This window comes from Cydia splendana, chromosome 4 (assembly GCF_910591565.1).
Source record: "Cydia splendana chromosome 4, ilCydSple1.2, whole genome shotgun sequence".
In the NCBI taxonomy this organism is placed as follows: Eukaryota; Metazoa; Arthropoda; class Insecta; order Lepidoptera; family Tortricidae; genus Cydia; species Cydia splendana.
In genome coordinates, this window is record NC_085963.1 from 17,638,345 (window position 1) to 17,659,663 (window position 21,319).

The window sequence follows — 21,319 nt, forward strand, 5'->3', positions numbered from 1 at the left end:
TTATTCCACCTCTCCAATTTCTTGGTCCATTGTGCATTGCGTCTCATTCTCTCACTAAGCAAAATGTGAGATGCAAATACACATTGGACAAAGAAATTGGACAAGTGGAATACCATCTGTCAAATTTGATTTGCCGTCGGTTTGGATCTCGGAGTAATTAACAATGGAGCCGCCATTAACAGGCGTTCCCCTCTGTCGAAAATACGCGGCCAATGGTCAACCACATGTCAACCATATGTATGGACTGACGTTTATCTGACATGAACTACCTATACATTTGATGTGCCCCTCCCCCGCAAAAAACGGCAGACTATTTTGTACCGAAAATTTTAGACATAGCGTCTCCGTTGGTTATATCCTCTAAGGTTTGGATGGACGACGAGAAGAAAATGTCTGTCATTCCCCGTTTTACTCGTTTGGCTGAATGCGCCAGGAGCGCTTTGCTATTAAAAAAAAAAGACTGTCACTAGTGTCACTGTCAAATTCAAATGATGTGTATCATTGTGGGAAACAAACACAACAAGTGGATTTGCGTATTTCTGACGTCATTAATCAATTTTATACATACACCGCTAAAAATAAGTCGCAAAAAGTCCTTATCATTAGCTTGAACTGGCGATGATTATGTAACCGAACGGCGAACAAGCAGATCTTACATAATATTAACCCATCATCTTACCTACTTGTTTTGTAATGCAAATAGAATACGTTGCCGGAAAAAGTAATTTTCCACTTGTCGTTATCATTTGTTTTAATTAACTTAAGAGCTAATGTCAATCAACGTCATTTAGAGCATTTCGCTGCTATACTATATTTTATAGAGGTGGTATGACATGGAATAACAATATCGCATGACTTGTTTATATAGCCGCTTACATCTCCCGATAAACAAGTCTCCATAGTTGCCGTGCCCCTTATCTATTTTAAATACTGCAGAGATTAAAGCATGTGTTAGTTGTCCGTGATATTTTGGGGAAGGCAGTCCATCAACATGGCTAGTCGCAAAAGAGTGTTTGATTTATTGAGGACTGTTAATCAAGCAGCGTAAGTATTTTCCTTTTTTTATATCTACAATTACCAATGAGCCATTTTCTTATTTCAAGGTTGACTTTAGATACAGTCTAGTATGGGATAAAAGCACATCTTTACACACTTCTCTATGTCAATATAATTAACAATGTATAAAAAGTTTATTTTTAAATTCTTTTTAATTAACTAAGTATATTCTTATTGACACAGCACAATTTTTACTTACAAAGTGATTTGTTTATTATTTTTAACCAACTTCCAAATCTCAAAAGGAGGAGATTATGAATTCAATAATATCTTTTTAATTGTTTTTTTATTTGTTTTTTCTTTTGTATTTGCAGATGCAAGTGTCCGGGACACGGTCACCGGGGTAATGTCCAAGTATCTAATGCAACCCCTATACCATCCACTGCATTTGAGGCAAGTTTAAGCATTTAACACCTTGACCATGTTCATTATTACTCGTAATGAACCATACTGGTCTGGTAGAATTAACCTGAATTTGTGTTTAAAATAAACTTGTTCACTTTTTTTAATGCCTGCCTGCCTGGTAAGAAAGCTACAAGCAACAAGTCGACAAAGGAGACTAAGATGTAGCTCACTGATTCAATCTGGATTTCAAGAGACATATTTTTATATGTAGAAGTAGCCTCTCCCTATGGACTGGTCCATGAGGAATCATCAAAGATGTCGCTATCTAAAATCTACCTAGTATTTGTGGGTTAAAATGTAGATGGTGCTATACTTTAATTTCCATACTTTTTTTGTGTGTACTTTTTGTTTTGTGTTTTTGTGTGTTGCTATTATATTTACACAGTCAGGCTAGTCCAATGTTACATTTGTTATATTTAGGTTTTTTATTCATACAAAAAATTACATTCTTTTTCGTTCTTTGGTTTATTTTATTTTTATTTAATGGGATAATCTAATAATACAAAGTTGTTACCTAAATGATTCATTCCTGAATAAAGAGCATAAAATAACTAAAAATATTGGGCTATTTTGGGTATTTTTCAAAAACCTGGCTCCGAGCCCTGCATATGGCAAGTTTACACTGTGGTTTTAGTATTTACATGCAAACCATATCTTGAATTTAGTATTCTTTAAGTGATAGCGTCTTTTGGGATTGGGAGATCATTGAAATTCTTGAGTGATCTGTCATACTTGGTTATTGGGCATTCAAAAACCGTTACAGTTGCGATTTTGCACAATAAAAAAACACGGGAGGTAAAACCAGAAATCTATCATTACAGATCAAACACTCAACTGTCCGCTATGGCCTCGGAGTCACGCAAGAGGTTGGATACGACTTGGTTAACCTAGGAGCCAAGAGTGTGTGCGTTATGACAGATCCGAATGTCGTTAAGCTGAGTCCTATGAAAGCAGTGCTGGAAGCACTTACGAAAGCTGGAGTCAACTATAAGGTCTATGATAATGTTCAAGTGGAACCAACAGAAACCAGGTAGGTCAAAGGATAAATAATTTGTAAAGTAACATACACCACTATTAATGTCCTTGACTGTACAAGGGCTCATTGAGACGATGCGAGAACTCGCATGCGAGTTTCATTACAGTGCGGGTTTTGATCGGTCAGTTGAATTGGACGTAACCAATAGTCCGCAATGTAGCTAAAATCGCATGCGAGTTCGCGCGCCGTCTAAATCAGTCTTAAAGAGAAAATAGAAAGAGATAGGTAGACTCGCTTGGTCGCTTGCTTGGTGTGCGCTGAGAATAACAATAATCTGTAATCATTCTCATGAAAAGTGACTGATAAATACAGTGACACCATCAATACAAGGTCAAGTATAAATAACAGTTATGTGTCCTTATCTCAACTTACGTCTTTGGACAAAACATGGATAATTATTAAAACTAAACCTCAAGGGTGTCGCCAGTTGATGGGATAGGGGAGGCAATTCATATGGCCGATGGCTAAGGGGAGGGGGAGATGCATACATTTAGTTAGAATTTTTTTCTGTACGGGGGCAGCTGCTCCCGGGTGTTAACCGTATGTTTTTAACAATCGTGCATTTTCTTCTAGTTTCAAGGACGCAATAAAGTTCGCCCAAGAGAATGACTTTGACAGCTTCGTGGCGGTCGGTGGAGGTTCCACCATGGACACTTGCAAGGTATGTTGTGACTAGGGATCTGTTGGCTACTGTTCTTCCCGTTCAGAGAGTCAGTTTTCGTTTATTTGTTTATTAGACATCGGTTACACGCTAATTCTGGCGTCAGTTCAGTCCATCATTCTGGTCAGAATGACGGGAGAATTATCGTGTAACACGCGGACTGATGGACTTTTGGTCTGGACTGATAAAAAAATTTAATTTTTTTGATAATATTCGTCAGTCCGTTTTGAATGACAGAAAACTGATAGGAGACTGATCGTGTAACCTCTTTGTGTCATTCTCGCGTCAGTCACCGTCCATGCAACAATGGAATGATGGACGGAACTGACGCCAGAATTACCGAGTAACCGATGTCTGTGTCGTAATTTGATCAGTCTGTTGTCAGTCTGGACTGATCGTCTAAACGTGTCCATTTTCCATCATTCTGGCATCAGTCAAAACTCGAATGGAATGATGGACGGAACTGACGCCAGAATTAGCGTGTAACCGATGTCTAACATTGTATAATTTATTTTTTTAAGGTTGCCAACCTGCTGTCCTGCTATCCAGGCTCGGAACTGATGGACTTCGTAAACGCTCCCGTTGGGAAGGCCAAGCAGATCGACAAAGTCTTGAAGCCTATGATAGCTAGTCAGTGTTTAGTAAACCGTGTTTTGCTTAATTTATTAGAGTACAGGTGACAGTCCATTTCCAACGACAGCAGCACTACCATTATAACACTATAAACTCTCGCGTTTTGTACACATATTTAATTACACAAACGGGTCTACCGCGATATAATTTCATTGTTTTTACCTTTAATTCCGACGTTTCGGCTGAGTTGCACCAGCTGTGGTCACGGAAAGACTGACGTCCCAACAAATGTCAACGGAGATATTAATAAAACAACACTAAACTACCCGAAATTAGTTTATAAAAATGTTCGGGGTAGACAAAGAAATTGCAGCTACCCGTTAAAGTTTAATGTTTATTGTCCACGGCACGACACGCAACACTCACAGTATCCATACACTGGTCCGAAGATATATCCGCTGGTTTCAACATTTGAATCACTGGTCCCCAAGTAGACGATAATTTGTACCCGTCCTCTCGATTGAAATTTTTAGGGTGTTTTTCAATTTCAATCGCCTCTCTCACGATCCGCGGATAATAGTGTCGCTCGTTGGAGAGGACTTTGGGTTTATGTAGCTCAATCCAGTGACATCTCCGTTGACATTTGTTGGGACGTCAGTCTTTCCGTGACCACAACTGGTGCAACTCAGCTGAAACGTCGGAATTAAAGGTAAAAACAATGAAATTATATCGCGGTAGACCCGTTTGTGTAATTAAATATGAGCACTACCATTCATTTTATTATGGAAATTGACAATAACACCGACGCGTTTCGTACTAGTAGTGCAGCTGCGGTCGGAAATGGAATGTTACCCTAACCCGTGTTTTGCTTATTTTATTAGATAAGAGAGTCACGCATGGGGTCAATATGGGGAAGAAAGATAACCCTATGACAGTCAAAGACGGCCATAGACGCGCTCGGATATAGTTTAATATTAACCTTCATGGATTTCGATAAGGTTTACGGTGGTGCGTTGGCGTGGCGCTAGGGATTGGAAACCGGTGTTTATTTGTATGAAATTTCGGTTATTAACCGGTATTCCATACAATTAAAATCCGGTTTACATTCCCTAGTTGGCGCGGCATTCATAGACTAGTTCACGATATCGGATTGGACTGAAATTTTGAAAACATATTAAGATCGATGACAATGCAATATTTTGATCTCATTATCCTTATCTGATGATGGAGGCCGAAGGTGGTCTTATCTTTGTGATAAAAACGTTTAAAACAACTGCTTGTAGGTATATGTAGTGCACATTTTACATGCAGATACTTATATATTTACCTATAACTTGCCTATATATAAGTATAATCTCTCCCCATAATTAATGAGCTGAAACTGAAAACTGATTGGTCCTAAACCCTCATAGAGTCTGCGCGGAAAGAGAAGAGTCGTGGAATGTATTAGGCCCCATACATTCCACGACTCTTCTCTTTCCGCACAGACTCTAGATAGTCTACCTGCCTACTGTTGTATTAATTAGTGCACTTATGCTAGGCATTAGACAATTATTGGTAAAAGAATCATAATGAATGCTAAATGTAGACGGCGCCAGCTTTTTATGACTGTTATCTCGAGTGTAGTCATAAGCATTATGATTCGTGCGATAATTGGCCTAATCCCAACGAATCTTATTTTTCTCTCTGGTTAAAATATGTTATTTTCACGAAAAATAGTGCTTACGTCGATTCTTTCAGTTAGGAAGTCTAGCAGCCCGTTTTAAAAATAGTCACATTCAGTAATTTTGTATGCTCTCAGTACTGGTTTCCTATGCAAAAATGGTACCGCAACCGGGTATTCCCGATTCTTGCTGTACAAAATCAGTACCGGAAATTTTTCTTATTTAGGATCGAATCAGGAAAGCAATAAGACTAGGAAGGAGGACATAATCTGATGAGTTTTGGATGAAAAAGATACACAACAAATAAAATAAATAAATAATAAAACACTGTTGGGTGTTCATAAAGCCGACTTTTACTCATCAGCGCCTTTTTGATAATCAAAACAAAACATGGTATATTTTGCTCGAAAACGCCATGATATATCAGTGCAACTATTTGATATATTTCCAGTCCCAACTACCAGTGGAACCGGCAGCGAAACGACCGGCGTGAGCATCTTCGACTGCGAATCCATCAAAGCCAAGACTGGAATCGCAGGCGGCGCACTCCGTCCCCTCCTGGCCATAATCGACCCTCTCCACACCCTCACAGTACCGCAAACTGTAGCCAACTATGCTGGCTTCGATATCTTCTGTCACGCCCTGGAGAGTTTCACGGCGATACCGTATACGAAGCGAGAGCCTTTTCCGACTCCGGCCGCGAGATCTCAAGCTTATCAAGGCAGTAATCCTATATCTGATGTTTGGGCCAGATTTTGTCTGCAGGTAAGATGTCTGTAGACTAGTTTCCTATTCCAATTTTCTGTCTTTGAGGTTATACACATATTATTCTATCATACCTTAGGATCAACATGTGAGACGAAAATACACATTGGAACAAGAAATTGGACAGGTGGAATACCATTCTTAGACACTTTCTCTGTGATAGCGACCTATTTTCATTAAATTAACATCATAATATCTCAGAGAGCTCACTAGATGGCGCTGGTAAAGCTAGCCGGAAATAGGACTTTTTTATAACATAGTGTTTATTGTCTTTTACAGACTATCCACAAATACTTCGCCCGCGCAGTGTACAACGCAGACGACGTCGACGCCCGTTCAGGCATGCACCTCGCGGCAACGATGGCCGGCGTCGGCATCGGTAACGCCGGTGTGCATCTCTGCCATGGACTCGCCTACCCTATCGCGGCGCGGGGCAAGAAGTTTATACCGAAGGACTATGGGTACGTAGTTAGCCTTCGCCAGGATACCTGTTATTCGCTAGCTTAGTGTACAATGCAGACGACGTCGACGCCCGTTCAGGCATGCACCTCGCGGCAACTATGGCCGGCGTCGGCATCGGTAACGCCGGTGTGCATCTCTGCCACGGACTCGCCTACCCCATCGCGGCGCGGGGCAAGAAGTTTATACCGAAGGACTATGGGTACGAAGCTAGGGTTTGCCAGGATACTATTTGCTAGCTTAGTGTACAACGCATCTCGGCGCTCGTTCAGGCATGCACCTCGCGGCAACTATGGCCGGCGTCGGCATTGGTAACGCCGGTGTGCATCTCTGCCACGGACTCGCCTACCCCATCGCGGCGCGGGGCAAGAAGTTTATACCGAAGGACTATGGGTACGAAGCTAGGGTTTGCCAGGATACTATTTGCTAGCTTAGTGTACAACGCATCTCGGCGCCCGTTCAGGCATGCACCTCGCGGCAACTATGGCCGGCGTCGGCATCGGTAACGCCGGTGTGCATCTCTGCCACGGACTCGCCTACCCCATCGCGGCGCGGGGCAAGAAGTTTATACCGAAGGAATATGGGTACGAAGCTAGGGTTTGCCAGGGTACTATTTGCTAGCTTAGTGTACAACGCATCTCGGCGCTCGTTCAGGCATGCACCTCGCGGCAACTATGGCCGGTGTCGGCATCGGTAACGCCGGTGTGCATCTCTGCCACGGACTCGCCTACCCCATCGCGGCGCGGGGCAAGAAGTTTATACCGAAAGACTATGGGTACGTAGCTAGAGTTTGTCAGGATACTATTTGCTAGCTTAGTGTACAACGCATCTCTTCGTGCCAGTGGCGGTACTTCCATACAAGCCCAAAAGCCGGGCTTGCCTTAGTTGCCTTTCCGAAATTACGTCGTGATAAGATCAATAATCCATATGGATTATTTATAAACCGCGCGCCAAATGAACCCGTATTATTAAATTCAAGCCACAACGCTCGGACCGCGGCGCCAGCGTGTTGCAAATTTTTACCGTGGTGACGCCTCCTCCGCGCGAAAGAAATCAGGCCTACGATAAATATCTGCTGAGAATTAAGCTATCCTGCTCGCACTCGTCGGCTTGCAACCGGGCTTGCTTTTTCGTCCCGCTCTAGGCGCTTTTAGCCTACAAACCGCCATAGAACGATGTAACTATTTGTTGGTATGTATAGCAATGTTATAAGGCGATTTAAGCCTGGCTTTTGGTGTGAAGTTAGCTGCTTAAAAGTTCGCACGGGCACGCGTTTACTTCAAGTGTATTATTATTTTATTAGTCGAGTCGAAAGTAACGAATGCTCAATTTATTTAAGTGAATTTGAATTAAGTAGTGAATGTGGATTTGTTCGTTTGTTGTGACGTTTATAAGTGTTAACAATGGATGAAGTTGTTGAAGTTGCTCCTTGTGACGGTATGAGATGCGTCCACGTATTACTCAACGAAGGCAAGGTAAAATCGTTAAACTTTGTAGAAAAAACCGGGCAAGTGCGAGTCGGACTCGCGCACGAAGGGTTCCGTACCATAATGCAAAAAAAAAAAACAAAAAATAAGCAAAAAAAAACGGTCACCCATCCAAGTACTGACCACTCCCGACGTTGCTTAACTTGTCAAAAATCACGTTTGTTGTATGGGAGCCCCATTTAAATCTTTATTTTATTCTGTTTTTAGTATTTGTTGTTATAGCGGCAACAGAAATACATCATCTGTGAAAATTTCAACTGTCTAGCTATCACGGTTCGTGAGATACAGCCTGGTGACAGACGGACGGACGGACAGCGAAGTCTTAGTAATAGGGTCCCGTTTTACCCTTTGGGTACGGAACCCTAAAAACGGGATATCACCTCCGCGCCAAAACGAACACCCGACTTGTGTATTCTCAGATAAGTCAGTCGCATTAAGAGAAAATTTTGTACGGCCGTTTACAAAACACAAGGATTGTTGGTTTATTCCAATTAAGGCGTAATTAGAGTGACAGAGAAAGAAGCATGCAATTTGCAAACTACAGTGTTCGCGGTAGGCCCTCTGATATGTTTGTAAAATTCTATCTAGTAGTTATAGTAGTACCTAGTATGCCCTGTGCGCTTATGATAGCTCGCCGCGATACGCTAGCAAATTCATTTGAGTCCAAAGAGTGAGAATGGACGTTTATTACGAAAACATATCTTTCGGCTTGCTTTACTCCAAAACCCTAGGCACGCCACTGGTTCAGGCATGCACCTCGCGGCAACTATGGTCGGCGTCGGCATCGGTAACGCCGGTGTGCATCTCTGCCATGGACTCGCCTACCCCATCGCGGCGCGGGGCAAGAAGTTTATACCGAAGGACTATGGGTACGTAGCTAGAGTTCGCCAGGACACTATTTGCTAGCTTAGTTTACAACGCATCTCTTCGCGCGTTCAGGCATGCACCTCGCGGCAACTATGGCCGGCGTCGGCATCGGTAACGCCGGTGTGCATCTCTGCCACGGACTCGACTACCCCATCGCGGCGCGGGGCAAGAAGTTTATACCGAAGGACTATGGGTACGAAGCTAGGGTTTGCCAGGATACTATTTGCTAGCTTAGTGTACAACGCAGAAGATCTCGACGCTCGTTCAGGCATTAAATGAAGAAGTTTACAAATACAAATGGTTTATTCGCAGTAATATGGTTACATAGTGGTCTTGTAGGTACAAAATTGTTCTACATATTACGCCTTTTCTGGCGTGCGAATATCAAATGAAATGTATACCTAGTAATTATAGTTTATATTTATACCAAAGGGCTATGGGTACGTTTAATTCGACCGTATGTTTATTTACAATACAATGATCACCTACCAAACATGTGACGTGAACTCGTTAGCACTTTCATACTCTGTACCAAATCCGTCTTTCTCAAGGTTAGTATCACGTATCACTTAACAAATCGTTAAATACCAAACTAGATTGACAGAGTGACGAACCGTGGCTATACCTACAAGGAAAACGTTCATATGTTATAAACGTTCATATATTTTCGCTAAGTAATTCCCCTAATGATTTATCCAAGGTTCTACCAGCGGATTTGTTCTGCGTATCTAGACTTTAACTCTTGGAAGCTAAAGTACCAAAACCTGTTATATTGCTACAAAATATTCTTCGCGATCGGTTGGTTTCATTGGTCAATATCGTTGTCAGTAATAGAAAACACTGGCTTTAGAGTATGTTCATAATTCCAACATGCAAAAAACATATGACTTTGTTTGTGCCAAGAAATCTAGGTTTAGCTTACAATCGTATATAACCTACTTATCGCAACTCACGTGCAAGTAGGATAAAATGTTATGTAAACATGTAATATAATTCTAAGAAAAACAGTCGTCACTTCGTTTATGTCGTGAAAAATTAATAATTGGAAATTGTTTCCTTAGCATGAGGCACGTGACTGCTGAATTCCATAATAGATGGCGTTAGTAGTACCTAGTACCGTACTGTTTTGGGTTGGCAGGTGCAGGTATTCCAGCCGTCCAATTTCTTGGTACAATGTGCATTGCGTCTTGCTTCTCACTCTGTCATTAAGCAAAATGTGAGACGCAAATACACACTGTACCAAGAAATTGCGCAAGGATGCCTATAGATTTTTTTTTTCTTTGTCATTAAAAGCAACTAGATATAATTGCCATGTTGATGCGAATTTTAACATTAGACAGGCATTGTAAATATGAAATTGACGTCATTATTCTGACGACAATAGGCTTCTTCCATTTAATCATAATTTGTGACCCGAACTAAATAAATAAAGTAACTTCTTTCTAGGAAAAAGCCCATGATCCCCCACGGCCTCTCCGTCGTGGTGACCGCCCCAGCAGTGTTCCGCTTCACCGCCGTGAGCGACCCGGACAAGCACCTCGAAGCCGCCAACCTGCTGGGAGCGAACACCACTGGCGTCAAACAGGCTGACGCTGGAAAACTGCTGGCCGATACCATACTCAAGTACATGGATATGATGAAGATAGAGAATGGATTGAAGGCGCTCGGGTTTTCTGGAGAGGATATTCCGAATTTGGTGAAAGGAGCTCTGCCACAGGTTTGTAATACTTCTCTTTCTCCTTGATTTAAATTACACGAAAGTCAAACAAGCCGACGCTGGATAACTGCTCGCCGATACCATACTCAAGTACATGTATATGATGAAGATTGAGAATGGATTGAAGGCGCTCGGGTTTTCTGGAGAGGATATTCCGAATTTGGTGATGGAGCTCTGCCACAGGTTTGTGATACTTCTCTTTCTCCTTGATTTAAATTACACGAAAGTCAAACAAGCCGACGCTGGAAAACTGCTGGCCGATACCATACTCAATGGATTGAAGGCACTGGAGTTTTCTGGAGACGATATTCCGAATTTGGTGAAAGGAGCTCTGCCACAGGTTTGTAATACTTCTCTTTCTCCTTGATTTAAATTACACGAAAGTCAAACAAGCCGACGCTGGAAAACTGCTGGCCGATACCATACCCAATGGATTGAAGGCACTGGAGTTTCCTGGAGACGATATTCCGAATTTGGTGCAAGGAGCTCTGCCACAGGTTTGTGATAGTATTATTTTTATTTTAAGTGGATTGTTACGGGACGGGAGTCAAACGGGCTGATAGGTACTGGAATGTATTGCTAATACGATACTGACTTACCTACATTAATTAGTTGATGATGAAAAATGGATCGAAAGTGTGGGTGGTTACCTACGCTACAGGGGGTTTAGTTACTTGTAAGTAAGTATAGTTGTTGTAAACTCGTTACTTTGATTATTGAATTGGATTTTCTATAAGGAGTTAATGTTTTATTTTACTTTTCAGCAACGGCTGTTGAAAATAGCACCGCTCCCACAATCAGAAGAAGATTTATCAATGATCTTAGACGAATCAATGACCGTCTTTTAATAAGAATATGTACATATGTGATACATAAATGTAAATGTTGTTATCGATGTTTAAATAAATATATATTTTTAATGCACTGCTTCCACAAGCAGAAGATTTATTAATGATCTTAGACGAATCAATGACCGTCTTTTAATAAGAATAGGTACATGTGTGATACATAAATGTAAATGTTGTTATCGATTTTTAAATAAATATATTTTTTTAATACGCCGCGCCGCTCACACAATCAGAAGATTTATCAAAGATTTTAGACGAATCAATGACCGTCTTTTGATAAGAATACATAAATGTAAATGTTGTTATCAGTTTTTAAATAAATATTTTCAATATTACATTGTTTTTTTTTTAAATATATTCCACTCAAGTTGAATCGGAGCAGTTTAGTTTACATAAAACAAACACCAACATTTTAGTACCTAGTTTATTTTTAATAATTATAAGTACATAAAATAAACCTAAAACTAATTTGTATTATATATAATATGTATACCTTAAATTAATTTGTTGTAAAAATTTGACTTTTCATTTGATACTTTCATTCTTTAATTAAAACAAGTGACGCGCTAGATGGTCCCGATGAACGAGATGAAGCTACCGTATTATGAAATGCTCTTTTTGTTAGTAGTGCTCGACTAGCGCTTACATCTACATCACGTACTGCTTACGTAAATTACAGCAGCTGTTAATGTTGCATGTTCTTAATGTAAAAGGTGCGGCCGCGCGGCTCAGACCGCCTCTGGCACGATGTTGTTGTGGTGAAATGGACTGCTTTCATACATATTGGAAGCCTTCACTGTGACACTGTGCAGAGGCTGGTAGCGGTTCAGTTTAGGGGTCGCCGGACCCGTCAGGTCCTCTGACAGCTGCTGGTATACCAGACCACAGTCTTTCTTAGTGCGGCCCTGTTGACTCATGGCAGCAATTATGGCACTATTGTATCTCATTTGCTTATCTCTCCTACTGCACATTACCATAACTACCTTGGCGATGATGAGCATCAACAATATAGCTCCCAGGATGGCGATGAGGATAGGCCACAGGTACAAGTAGTGACCGTGCTCGCCTTCCTTTACCATGGAAGCTTCCTTAATGTAGGGGTAGAAGTCTGGTTCGGGGTCGCCAAACACGTTATCGTTGTCCAACAATTTAACATCGATTTCAACTTTGCTGTCTTCGCGGATAGTTGGCACGGTGGATTTGGCTTGTTTGCTCAGGGCGGGCTTCTCCTTCAGCTTGACGCTGAGGTCCATGTCGTTGCTGTCCTCGTCCTCGCCGGAGTCGTCCTCCTCTTCGTCATCGTCGTCCTCATCTTCGTCGTCATCGTCAGAGTCATCAGCACCGTCCATATCGTCATCATCGTCGATTTCCTTGTCGTCGTCAGTCTGATAAGTGTCTTTTCCGTCATCGGCAATTTTGCCGTCGTCTAGGGTGTCCTTAAGGTCGAAATTGCCCACATCGTCTTTGTCGATTCTCTCCCAAATTTCCTCATCCGACACGCTAGGAAGAGGCTCGACTGGGTGAATAATAGTGGAACCGCAAGTTTTCTTTGTAAGGGCCTCCCAGCTGTACGTTGCTTCCTCTTCCTTAGCGTCTCTGGCCAGGTTGGCGATGCTGGTGGACTCGCCGTTAGATGAAACCTTCTGCTTGCTTAGCCACGTCATTAGATTTTCAAATTCACGGCCGCAAGCCAACGGATTGTTGCTGATATCCAGAGTCCGCAGTTTTTTCAGATTTTCCACTTCAGGCAATTTGATCTCTGCAATCCGGTTATGTGAAACGTTCAGGAAGCTCAAGTTGCCAAGAAGTGTTTTGGGATGATTCTTCTCCAACCTCCATAGAGAAGTCAACTCAGCATGGCTCAAGTCCAGCCACTGTAACGTGGGAGTATGAAGGAAAACTTCCGCTGAGAATGTTTTGATTGGGTTGCCTTGCAGATTCAGCCTACCGAGCTCAGTATTCTTTTCAAAGATCTTGATGTCAAGTGTCGTCAACATATTGTTGGCTAAGTTGATGTCCACTAGTTTAGGGCAGCGCGAGAATACTTGATTACTTATTGATTTGATCTTGTTGCCGGACAGATTGATCTGAGAAAGTGCGGTGAAAGTCCTTAGTGCGTTGTCGGAAATTTCTTCAAGGCCACAGTTTGAAGCCTCAAACAAGTACATATTGAATTGATCAGCGGAACAGTTGAATCCATCTTCTGGCAGCTTCTTCAGTCTAGGGTTATAAGAGATTTTGAAAATATCCAGCTCAATGTTTTCTTTGATAAGAATGCTTGAAATGAAATCGAGATTATTATATGAGAGGTCCAAGTAGTTGAGTTCAATCAGCTTGTGGAAAGCTTGGTTGTGTATCTTTTCAATGTTATTTCCGCTGAGGTTAAGATTGGCAATGTACGTCATTCCATTGAACATAGATGGCCCGACAAACTTGATGTTTGTCTGACCAGCATTTAACGTAAGCAAGTCGGAAACTTGTAAGTCATATACAGTATCAATTGGATTCCTTTGAATGTGGAGCGTGGCAAGCTCGGTATTTTCCGAGAAAATGTCGTTGGGTAGAGACTGGATGTTATTATCGCTCAAGTCAAGTTCTTCCAAGTCTAAGAGCTTCTTGAACGTATCGGGATCCATTTCTGACAAATTATTGCCAGCCACATTCAAGTACATTACACTAGGTAAATTTTTGAAACTGTGAGGGGTAATGTATTGCATGTTGCAGTAGGATACATCAAGCTCCTGCACGGATGATGCATTCAAGAAATAATCCTGTGTGTTGGGTGCAGGAAACTTCAGAGGGTTGTTGGAAAGAGTCAACAACAACAATTTCTTGTTGTTCGCAAACGTCTCAGGGTGAAGACTCTTTAGCTTATTGTTGGATAGGTTGACCGCATAAAGGTCCTGCAGGCCATGAAAAGCGTTAGGGCCGATCGTGCCAATCGTACTGTTCACAATTTTCACGGTTGCGATTTGGTGAAGGCCGAGCTTCTTGAAAATGTAATCGTCTAGATTAATGGGGAATCTTGGGTCAGCGTTTTCAATCACTATGTCTGTGATGTCATCGCCGAATTTCTGCGTGCCAATTTCGAGACGGTTGCATTTGGCTATTTTGTATCCTTGTGTGGCGGTGCAAATGCAATCTCTAGGGCAGGGCTTGTCCTCACTGAAGAGAACTTTCTGGTCGTCGGCGGTCTCGTAGTCGTCATACTGGTAGAGGAAGTTGTCGTCCTTGTCAGTCTTTGCAGTCTTGTTGGCGGACTCGCTGAGCGCCAGCGTGCACGCCACCAGGAGCAGTAGTAACTCCCGGAGCCTCGTCCCCATGTCGTAGCGAACTCTGAAATACGAAAAATACCACTATTAGAACTGAATCATTACATCAAGGCTTTTCTCGAAACACGCGGTCGGTCACGTTAAAAATAACAGTGCTTAACAATGGTATTTCCTTTTCGTACTATTTTTCAACTTTTAGTTTACCAAGAGCACAATGGACTTAATATGTTGTGTTCAAAACAAGAATGATTAATATTCTTTTGTTTACCAGACATATAAACAAATAGCATTAAAATCTATTTGCAGATGCGGGATCAAATAAATTGCGCTGTTGTTCATTTGTCTTGTGTAGAGGAGCGATAAATTGAAATTGTGCTTGCTTGGAGAATGCGATAGTTAAAAACAGCTGGCAAATGAGTTAGTGTAGATGTAGACATAGGTATGGCGTGTTATAAAACAGATGGTCCTGGCATTGTTCTAGTGAAATCTAATCTGCGCTATGTATGTCCATCTGTCAGTCTATCGGAGGAGATATGTGACACTCTGCAAGCGATTGTTCTCTGCTACTTAGTATAAGGTCACTGCATGGGATACTGTTTTATAATACATTAGACAAAGGGACTGTTAAAATCGTGGATGGCATAAATTTCGTCTCAATTATTAGTTTTTAAGTATTTGCGAAAGTAACGAATCAGAGCTATTTTGGGATTGTTTAATAATAGGTAATACATTCGAATATGATCTAACGTATCTCTACAGCGAGGAAAATGACAACCGGTTGACCTTAACACAATCATGAAACAATGCAAATCGTATATTGGCTGCCAAGTCAGAATTTCAACAAATTGTCGCACATATTTTGCTTCATGATTACCTGTACCTGGTTTAGGTACATGTTCGACAAATCTAGCAGATTTGGGTTACGATTTAGGTATTTGTCTATTTTTTTTATTGTAGGTACGAAAAAATGGAACATTTTTTTATGATATAGGATATGGATATGGATAGAAAGTGGACTTAGGGGACTCTCTACCAGCCTGCCTTCCTGTTATGTAGGTACATACCTACATATTACAAACGAACGCACCCAGACAACCATTTTCTAGATACACACTTTGTGTCGAAAGTCAGTTAATGAACTAAGTAAGTTTATTAAGAATCGTCCTTTCCAGTTAAAACTATTGTATTGCTCAAGTGTTTTAGAAATTTCCCTCGGTTTAAATAAACATTAGATGCTAAGTATGTAATTTACCCTTAAACCAGCCTGATTAGTAAGTTTATAACATATTTATAAGTTCTCGCATGGCGTGTAGGGTCAAAAGTTTCTTTTGTATTGTGGAAACTAAATAGAAAGTCGGACTTTTTATATTCACAAAAAGGACTCGGCTAAAAAGTTCTTCACATCAAACGATAGTTACTTATAATCGCGCCGTGTTTACACAGCTCTTCCTACTTCAATACGAATTTACAAATTTAGTGGCCAATCCACCGTAGGTACCTACACTAAGGGCAGACAAAATGATTTGTAAGGAAATGTATGTGCAGGCACTGCAGACAACTTTACACATTCACATGGAAGTGTTTCAAAAGAGAAATGTTGTTTCAATTCGTAATTCCAACCAAATATTTACTATCTATTTCACTATGTGTCATTCTGATGAATAGTCGAAAACAAACCTTTGATGATTATGAATTATAAGAGAAATGATCACTAATTGCACTAAGAATAACAAAGAAAGTTGACACTTTTTAAAGAAACACTTTTTAGTTACGAGTATGGCGGTTCACTGTTAGTGTACGCATCGCTCTGAGGATTCAGGTAGATAACAAGAGATTAGATAGCAGTGGGCGCCGGTCCACCCACCTTGAATCAACAATGATACATTCAAGATATAATTATGTATTGGACGTGCAACATGTACCACAATACATTAAATCGAGCGGAACGAGACGGCTAAACAAAAAAATAAAAAAGAATTTTTGAACGTTTGTAATCTCTACCTAAGTAACGGGGCTTGAAAAAATTGCAAACATTTTTGGCCAGTTACATATTTGTGCCTAACGCTCTATGGAATTGTTTTTATCAAACCTTTTGATATTGAACGATAATTCTTGTAATTGTTGATTCTTTCCAAAATTACGGGTGACAATTTAAATACGTAAGATACTCAATAAATCAATACCTAACAAAAGAAATCTAACTCTGAACGAGACATACAAGATATAGCCACTGCTAAATAACAGATAAAATGATAAAGATGTTTGTTAATATCTCTACCTACGTGACGATCGAAACTTATGTTTGAGTCATGTTAAACAGTTTCTCTAGAATAAATGTTTTATGAAAACAATTTTAGTAAACAAATGTGACATCGTTTTACATGAATCTTATATTCAAACCTTGCAAAACTAGACCAACTAGGCAACTACGTACTGTACGTACCTAACGTTAAACAAATATTATATTACAAGATTGATTGGGTAGCTTAGGCGTATAAAATAACAGTGTAGACTAGGTATTTGGCATATTGATGATACCGAAAGCTAAAGTTACAACACCTTTCGCATATTAAACACAAGTCGTTAGATAAATGATTTGCTTTGCATACAATCGGAACTGGGGGCCTATGCTATGTCGTAGTGCGTGCAAAAATGCAAATCGATTAACCAGCTGCATTTAATCGGGACAATTTATGAATCACTTTTATATCCCTGGCCCAAATCGGACAGTGACGTAAGCAATCTTTATTCCTTCGATGAAAGTCTGTTGAACCAGATGCATAATATGATAAAGTAGGTCTCAATACCGCAATACAGAGTGTTTGGTTTAATACAGGTGTCATGTTCTGGATTGAATTTACAGAGAGTTTGGACTGTTCCATTATTCTCAATTTCATCCAGCTGCGGATTTTCTTTTCTGCTACCCAGGATCGGAGTCAGTGGAAGAAAAAGATTCGAGCCCTACCCCAGCAGGTGGTAACAGGATGGAAAGAAGAAGAAGCTACTAACACTATAAATTTAAACGAAAATAATAGTGTACCCTATATAGGTATAAACGAGTATTCAATAAATTTTAAATCTCTTAAAAAAATTAAGAAAAAATACAAGTGCGTAAAAGAGCTATTAGGTACGTCTAATTTGCAAAAACATTACCCACCTTTGACCTTGTTCAGCCAAGCGGGAACTTCTTTATGCAACCTGCAACAACAAAACCAGTTATTAATCACATGCCTTATGTAGACAAACAATTTTATGGCAATCACATGTGTGGCGTGATACCCAACTATTATTATAATACCTACTGGCGCGTACTCTATAAAAGTGAAAACAGAAACAGATGTCAGAGGTCGGTGGCCTAATGATGAATGTTCCTTGTTTCAATTGCTTTGCTCTATCGATTTTGCATTGAAATTATATGTGTATTTGTATACCTACTTTAAACGTAGAGGTAATCTAGCTCAATGTCTTTGGTATTAATATTGTAGGCAATATAATCATGCTACTAGCTAGTATAACTAATTATAAGTCGACATCCAGGCTACGCAGCCAATCGATCGCATCAGGTGTCAGATTGGTGTAGAGGTCCTCCGGGCCGCCCTGGAAACGTCGAAACGAAATGTCTTTGGTATTTGCTTGCGTATAAAGTTGCAAGTCCGGTGACTTGCAACTGGTAAGAGCAGCTAAGGCTAAGTAATCAAATTTATAAATATTACGAAGAGAAGAGGAGAAAGTATACCACCCTGTGGAACGCCTGAAGGGAGCTCTAGCCAGTCCGAAAAGGACAGTAGTCTTGGGATTAAATTTGACAAAAGATAATATCTTCTTACTTACTCGCGTTATCCCGGCATTTTTGCCACGGCTCATGGGAGCCTGGGGTCCGCTTGGCAACTAATCCCGAGAATTGGCGTAGTCACTAGTTTTTACGAAAGCGACTGCCATCTGACCTTCCAACCCAGAGGGTAAACTAGGCCTTATTGGGATTAGTCCGGTTTCCTCACGATGTTTTCCTTCACCGAAAAGCGACTAGTAAATATCAGATGATATTTCGTACATAAATTCCGAAAAACTCATTGGTACGAGCCGGGGTTCGAACCCGCAACCTCCAGATTGAAAGTCGCACGCTCTTACCGCTAGGCCACCAGCGCTCCAGAGCAGCTAAGGCTAAGTAATCAAATTTATAAATATTACGAAGAGAAGAGGAGAAAGTATACCACCCTGTGGAACGCCTGAAGGGAGCTCTAGCCAGTCCGAAAAGGACAGTAGTCTTGGGATTAAATTTTACAAAAGATAATAATCCAAGCAATATATATACACAAGGCATTACGTAAATACGTATCTTCTAATAGTTCCAAAGACAACTCCGTTTTTCGTCAGGCCTTGAATAGTTGACATACCTATTAGATCATATTAAATCTGCTCAAATGAGCACATTCGATAGCTATTCGTCGAGCTGTAGGACAGGCCTAGTCAACTTGTGCAAGTACTAATACTGGTTCTAGCTCGCTTCGGGGCGTCGCGTCGTGTCGTAAGTAGGAAGAAATATTAAAGGATACTTTATTGCGTATTATAGTATCAACGAGCATGTTAGAATTTATGAGTTTAATATTGTTGCAGGTAAATCTTTAGACTCGGGCGTTTGCTTGACCTAGGTACCTACGATGTAGCAGTAATATTATCTAAAGATGAAATAATAAAAAGACCTCTTGGAACTAAACCTAAGAAGTGAAAAATATATGATAACTTAGAAAAAGATAACCACCTAAGACTCAGTAAGAAACTAATAATTTATCCCAAAATAAATGACGTAAAATAAGTTGAAATTATATATGAATAAGTTCAATCGATTTCTCCAGAATCCAGGAGATATGATGACAATGGGACTAATTTTGAAGTTTTCCCTATCAGACGCTTAAGTATTGTGGTAGGTACCTACATATTGTTTTTCTTAGAGTGAAACCTATATTGACTGAAACATACGAAGTAACAAATAGAACATGCCTGCGAAGTTTCAAAGTACCATAAGTACTTACCTACTACAAAAGTACTTACAGTATTTAGTAGTTAGCGTAAAAAGCGGCGAAATTGTACAATTATGCGTTAATTGCAATGAACGAAATCAGATGCAACACAACGCAGTACGAACCGTTACGCAGTACTTAGGGTTATAAATAGTTTCGGAGTTGGAGAGTCGGAAGTGTCGGAACCAGTCGGAAGTTTGTGGTTAAGAGGAAGTGGAGGATTTAGTTCCCTGCGGTTGGCGTGTCCCCGGGCGACGGCTTCGGACTATAACAACCCCTATTAGATATTTACATTTCAGACATCTTCCGTTTTACTTGACTGTTGTTAATTAGTAAAGCATTATTGACGACAACTTTGCGTCTTTTGTTGTATGATTTTAGAACCTGTATCTATAATCAGAGAGCGTACTATCGTACGCGGTCCGTGTAAATTCTGAACCTTAGTGAATATAAACTAGTGGCTCTGTGAGCTGTAGACCTCGCGAGCAGAGCTTGAAATAACATGGTGCTAAGAGCTTTAAATACACCGTGTTTTTTTTGATTTCCGTTAATTTCAAGGGTGCATTCCTGAGCTTAAATCAAGTAACTTTCTCAAAGACACCGATGTTCTAATTAAGTCCATTTCGGAGATAATCCATAATTTATTTTTTTACTATAAGGCCTCTACAAGCGTGTACACTTGCCTTAGGGCCGGCTTACATATTGATTAGTGTTTAGAATGAGTTCATACATTTGCTACTAAACTTAAGTACAATCTCGGTCGATTGATGTACGAAATGACATTGATATGTCACAGATTTCAATTGTTTGGTTGAGTTAAATGTAATGCCCGTGTTACAACAACGCTATATGCTACATTTAATTACTTTTTAAACAAAAAAAAAACAAAAAAGAAATCAAAAATTTTTTTTTTTTTTTGAAAATTAACTATGCCATTTAGTTCTTATAAACGTACTTAACTATACCCCGAAATTAACGGAATTCAATAAAAACACGGTGTATAGTAAATTAAAGAAAAACAATACGAAATTTATGTGTAAAAAAATACAAAAAGTTATAATATCCCAGCATACAATTACTGGGGATCGAACCCAGACCCTCTGTTCAAACAGAAAAAGCGAACGTTTACAAACTGAGCCAAAAATAATAAATAAAAAAATAAATAATATAAATAGTTCTTAGATGGGTTGACGAAATTTAGCTACTCCTTCTCAAATTAAAATTAGTTAAAATTAAATATCTAAATACCGCCTAAACCAGCGATAATTTTTTTCTGCATTTTTTGCTATTAACTCTGTAAACATGTTTCAAAAAGAAAAAAGTCTTATGATATCGATACGACTATTTGTTTAGGCACAGGTATCACGACTCCGCCATTTTTAAAAATTTCCAAAAACCGGATTGACAAAAAAATTTTATTTAGTCATAAAATTCGGTCACAAAATTTCACGAGAATCGGTTAAGAATTGCGACCTGTAGAGGAGAACATCC

General features: G+C 40.1%; 2 protein-coding genes across 2 annotated transcripts; one reads left to right on the forward strand and one right to left on the reverse strand.

Annotated features, from left to right (window-relative positions):
• The first annotated feature begins 555 nt into the window (after window positions 1-555).
• On the forward strand, window positions 556-11,873 carry LOC134790073 (probable hydroxyacid-oxoacid transhydrogenase, mitochondrial). Its single transcript, XM_063760837.1, has 9 exons — window positions 556-1,044; window positions 1,371-1,449; window positions 2,283-2,491; window positions 3,071-3,158; window positions 3,680-3,788; window positions 5,847-6,160; window positions 6,440-6,621; window positions 10,420-10,690; window positions 11,455-11,873. The coding sequence occupies exons 1-9, from the start codon at window positions 992-994 to the stop codon at window positions 11,536-11,538; spliced, it is 1,389 nt and encodes a 462-aa protein (XP_063616907.1). The 5' UTR covers window positions 556-991; the 3' UTR covers window positions 11,539-11,873.
• Window positions 11,874-11,944: 71 nt separating this feature from the next.
• Window positions 11,945-18,075, reverse strand: LOC134790069 (leucine-rich repeat-containing protein 15). Its single transcript, XM_063760828.1, has 2 exons — window positions 17,968-18,075; window positions 11,945-14,874 (listed from the first exon to the last, which is right to left on the reverse strand). The coding sequence occupies exon 2, from the start codon at window positions 14,859-14,861 to the stop codon at window positions 12,267-12,269; it is 2,595 nt and encodes an 864-aa protein (XP_063616898.1). The 5' UTR covers window positions 14,862-14,874; window positions 17,968-18,075; the 3' UTR covers window positions 11,945-12,266.
• Between the last annotated feature and the right edge of the window lie 3,244 nt (window positions 18,076-21,319).

Excerpts from the sequence above, each read along its gene's own strand:
- LOC134790073 (XM_063760837.1), top strand. The coding sequence starts at position 992 with ATGGCTAGTCGCAAAAGAGTGTTTGATTTATTGAGGACTGTTAATCAA. Across the intron at positions 1,045-1,370 it reads AGGACTGTTAATCAAGCAGC|ATGCAAGTGTCCGGGACACG; the intron begins GTAAGTATTTTC and ends TTGTATTTGCAG. Across the intron at positions 6,161-6,439 it reads GGGCCAGATTTTGTCTGCAG|ACTATCCACAAATACTTCGC; the intron begins GTAAGATGTCTG and ends TGTCTTTTACAG.
- LOC134790069 (XM_063760828.1), bottom strand. The coding sequence starts at position 14,861 with ATGGGGACGAGGCTCCGGGAGTTACTACTGCTCCTGGTGGCGTGCACG.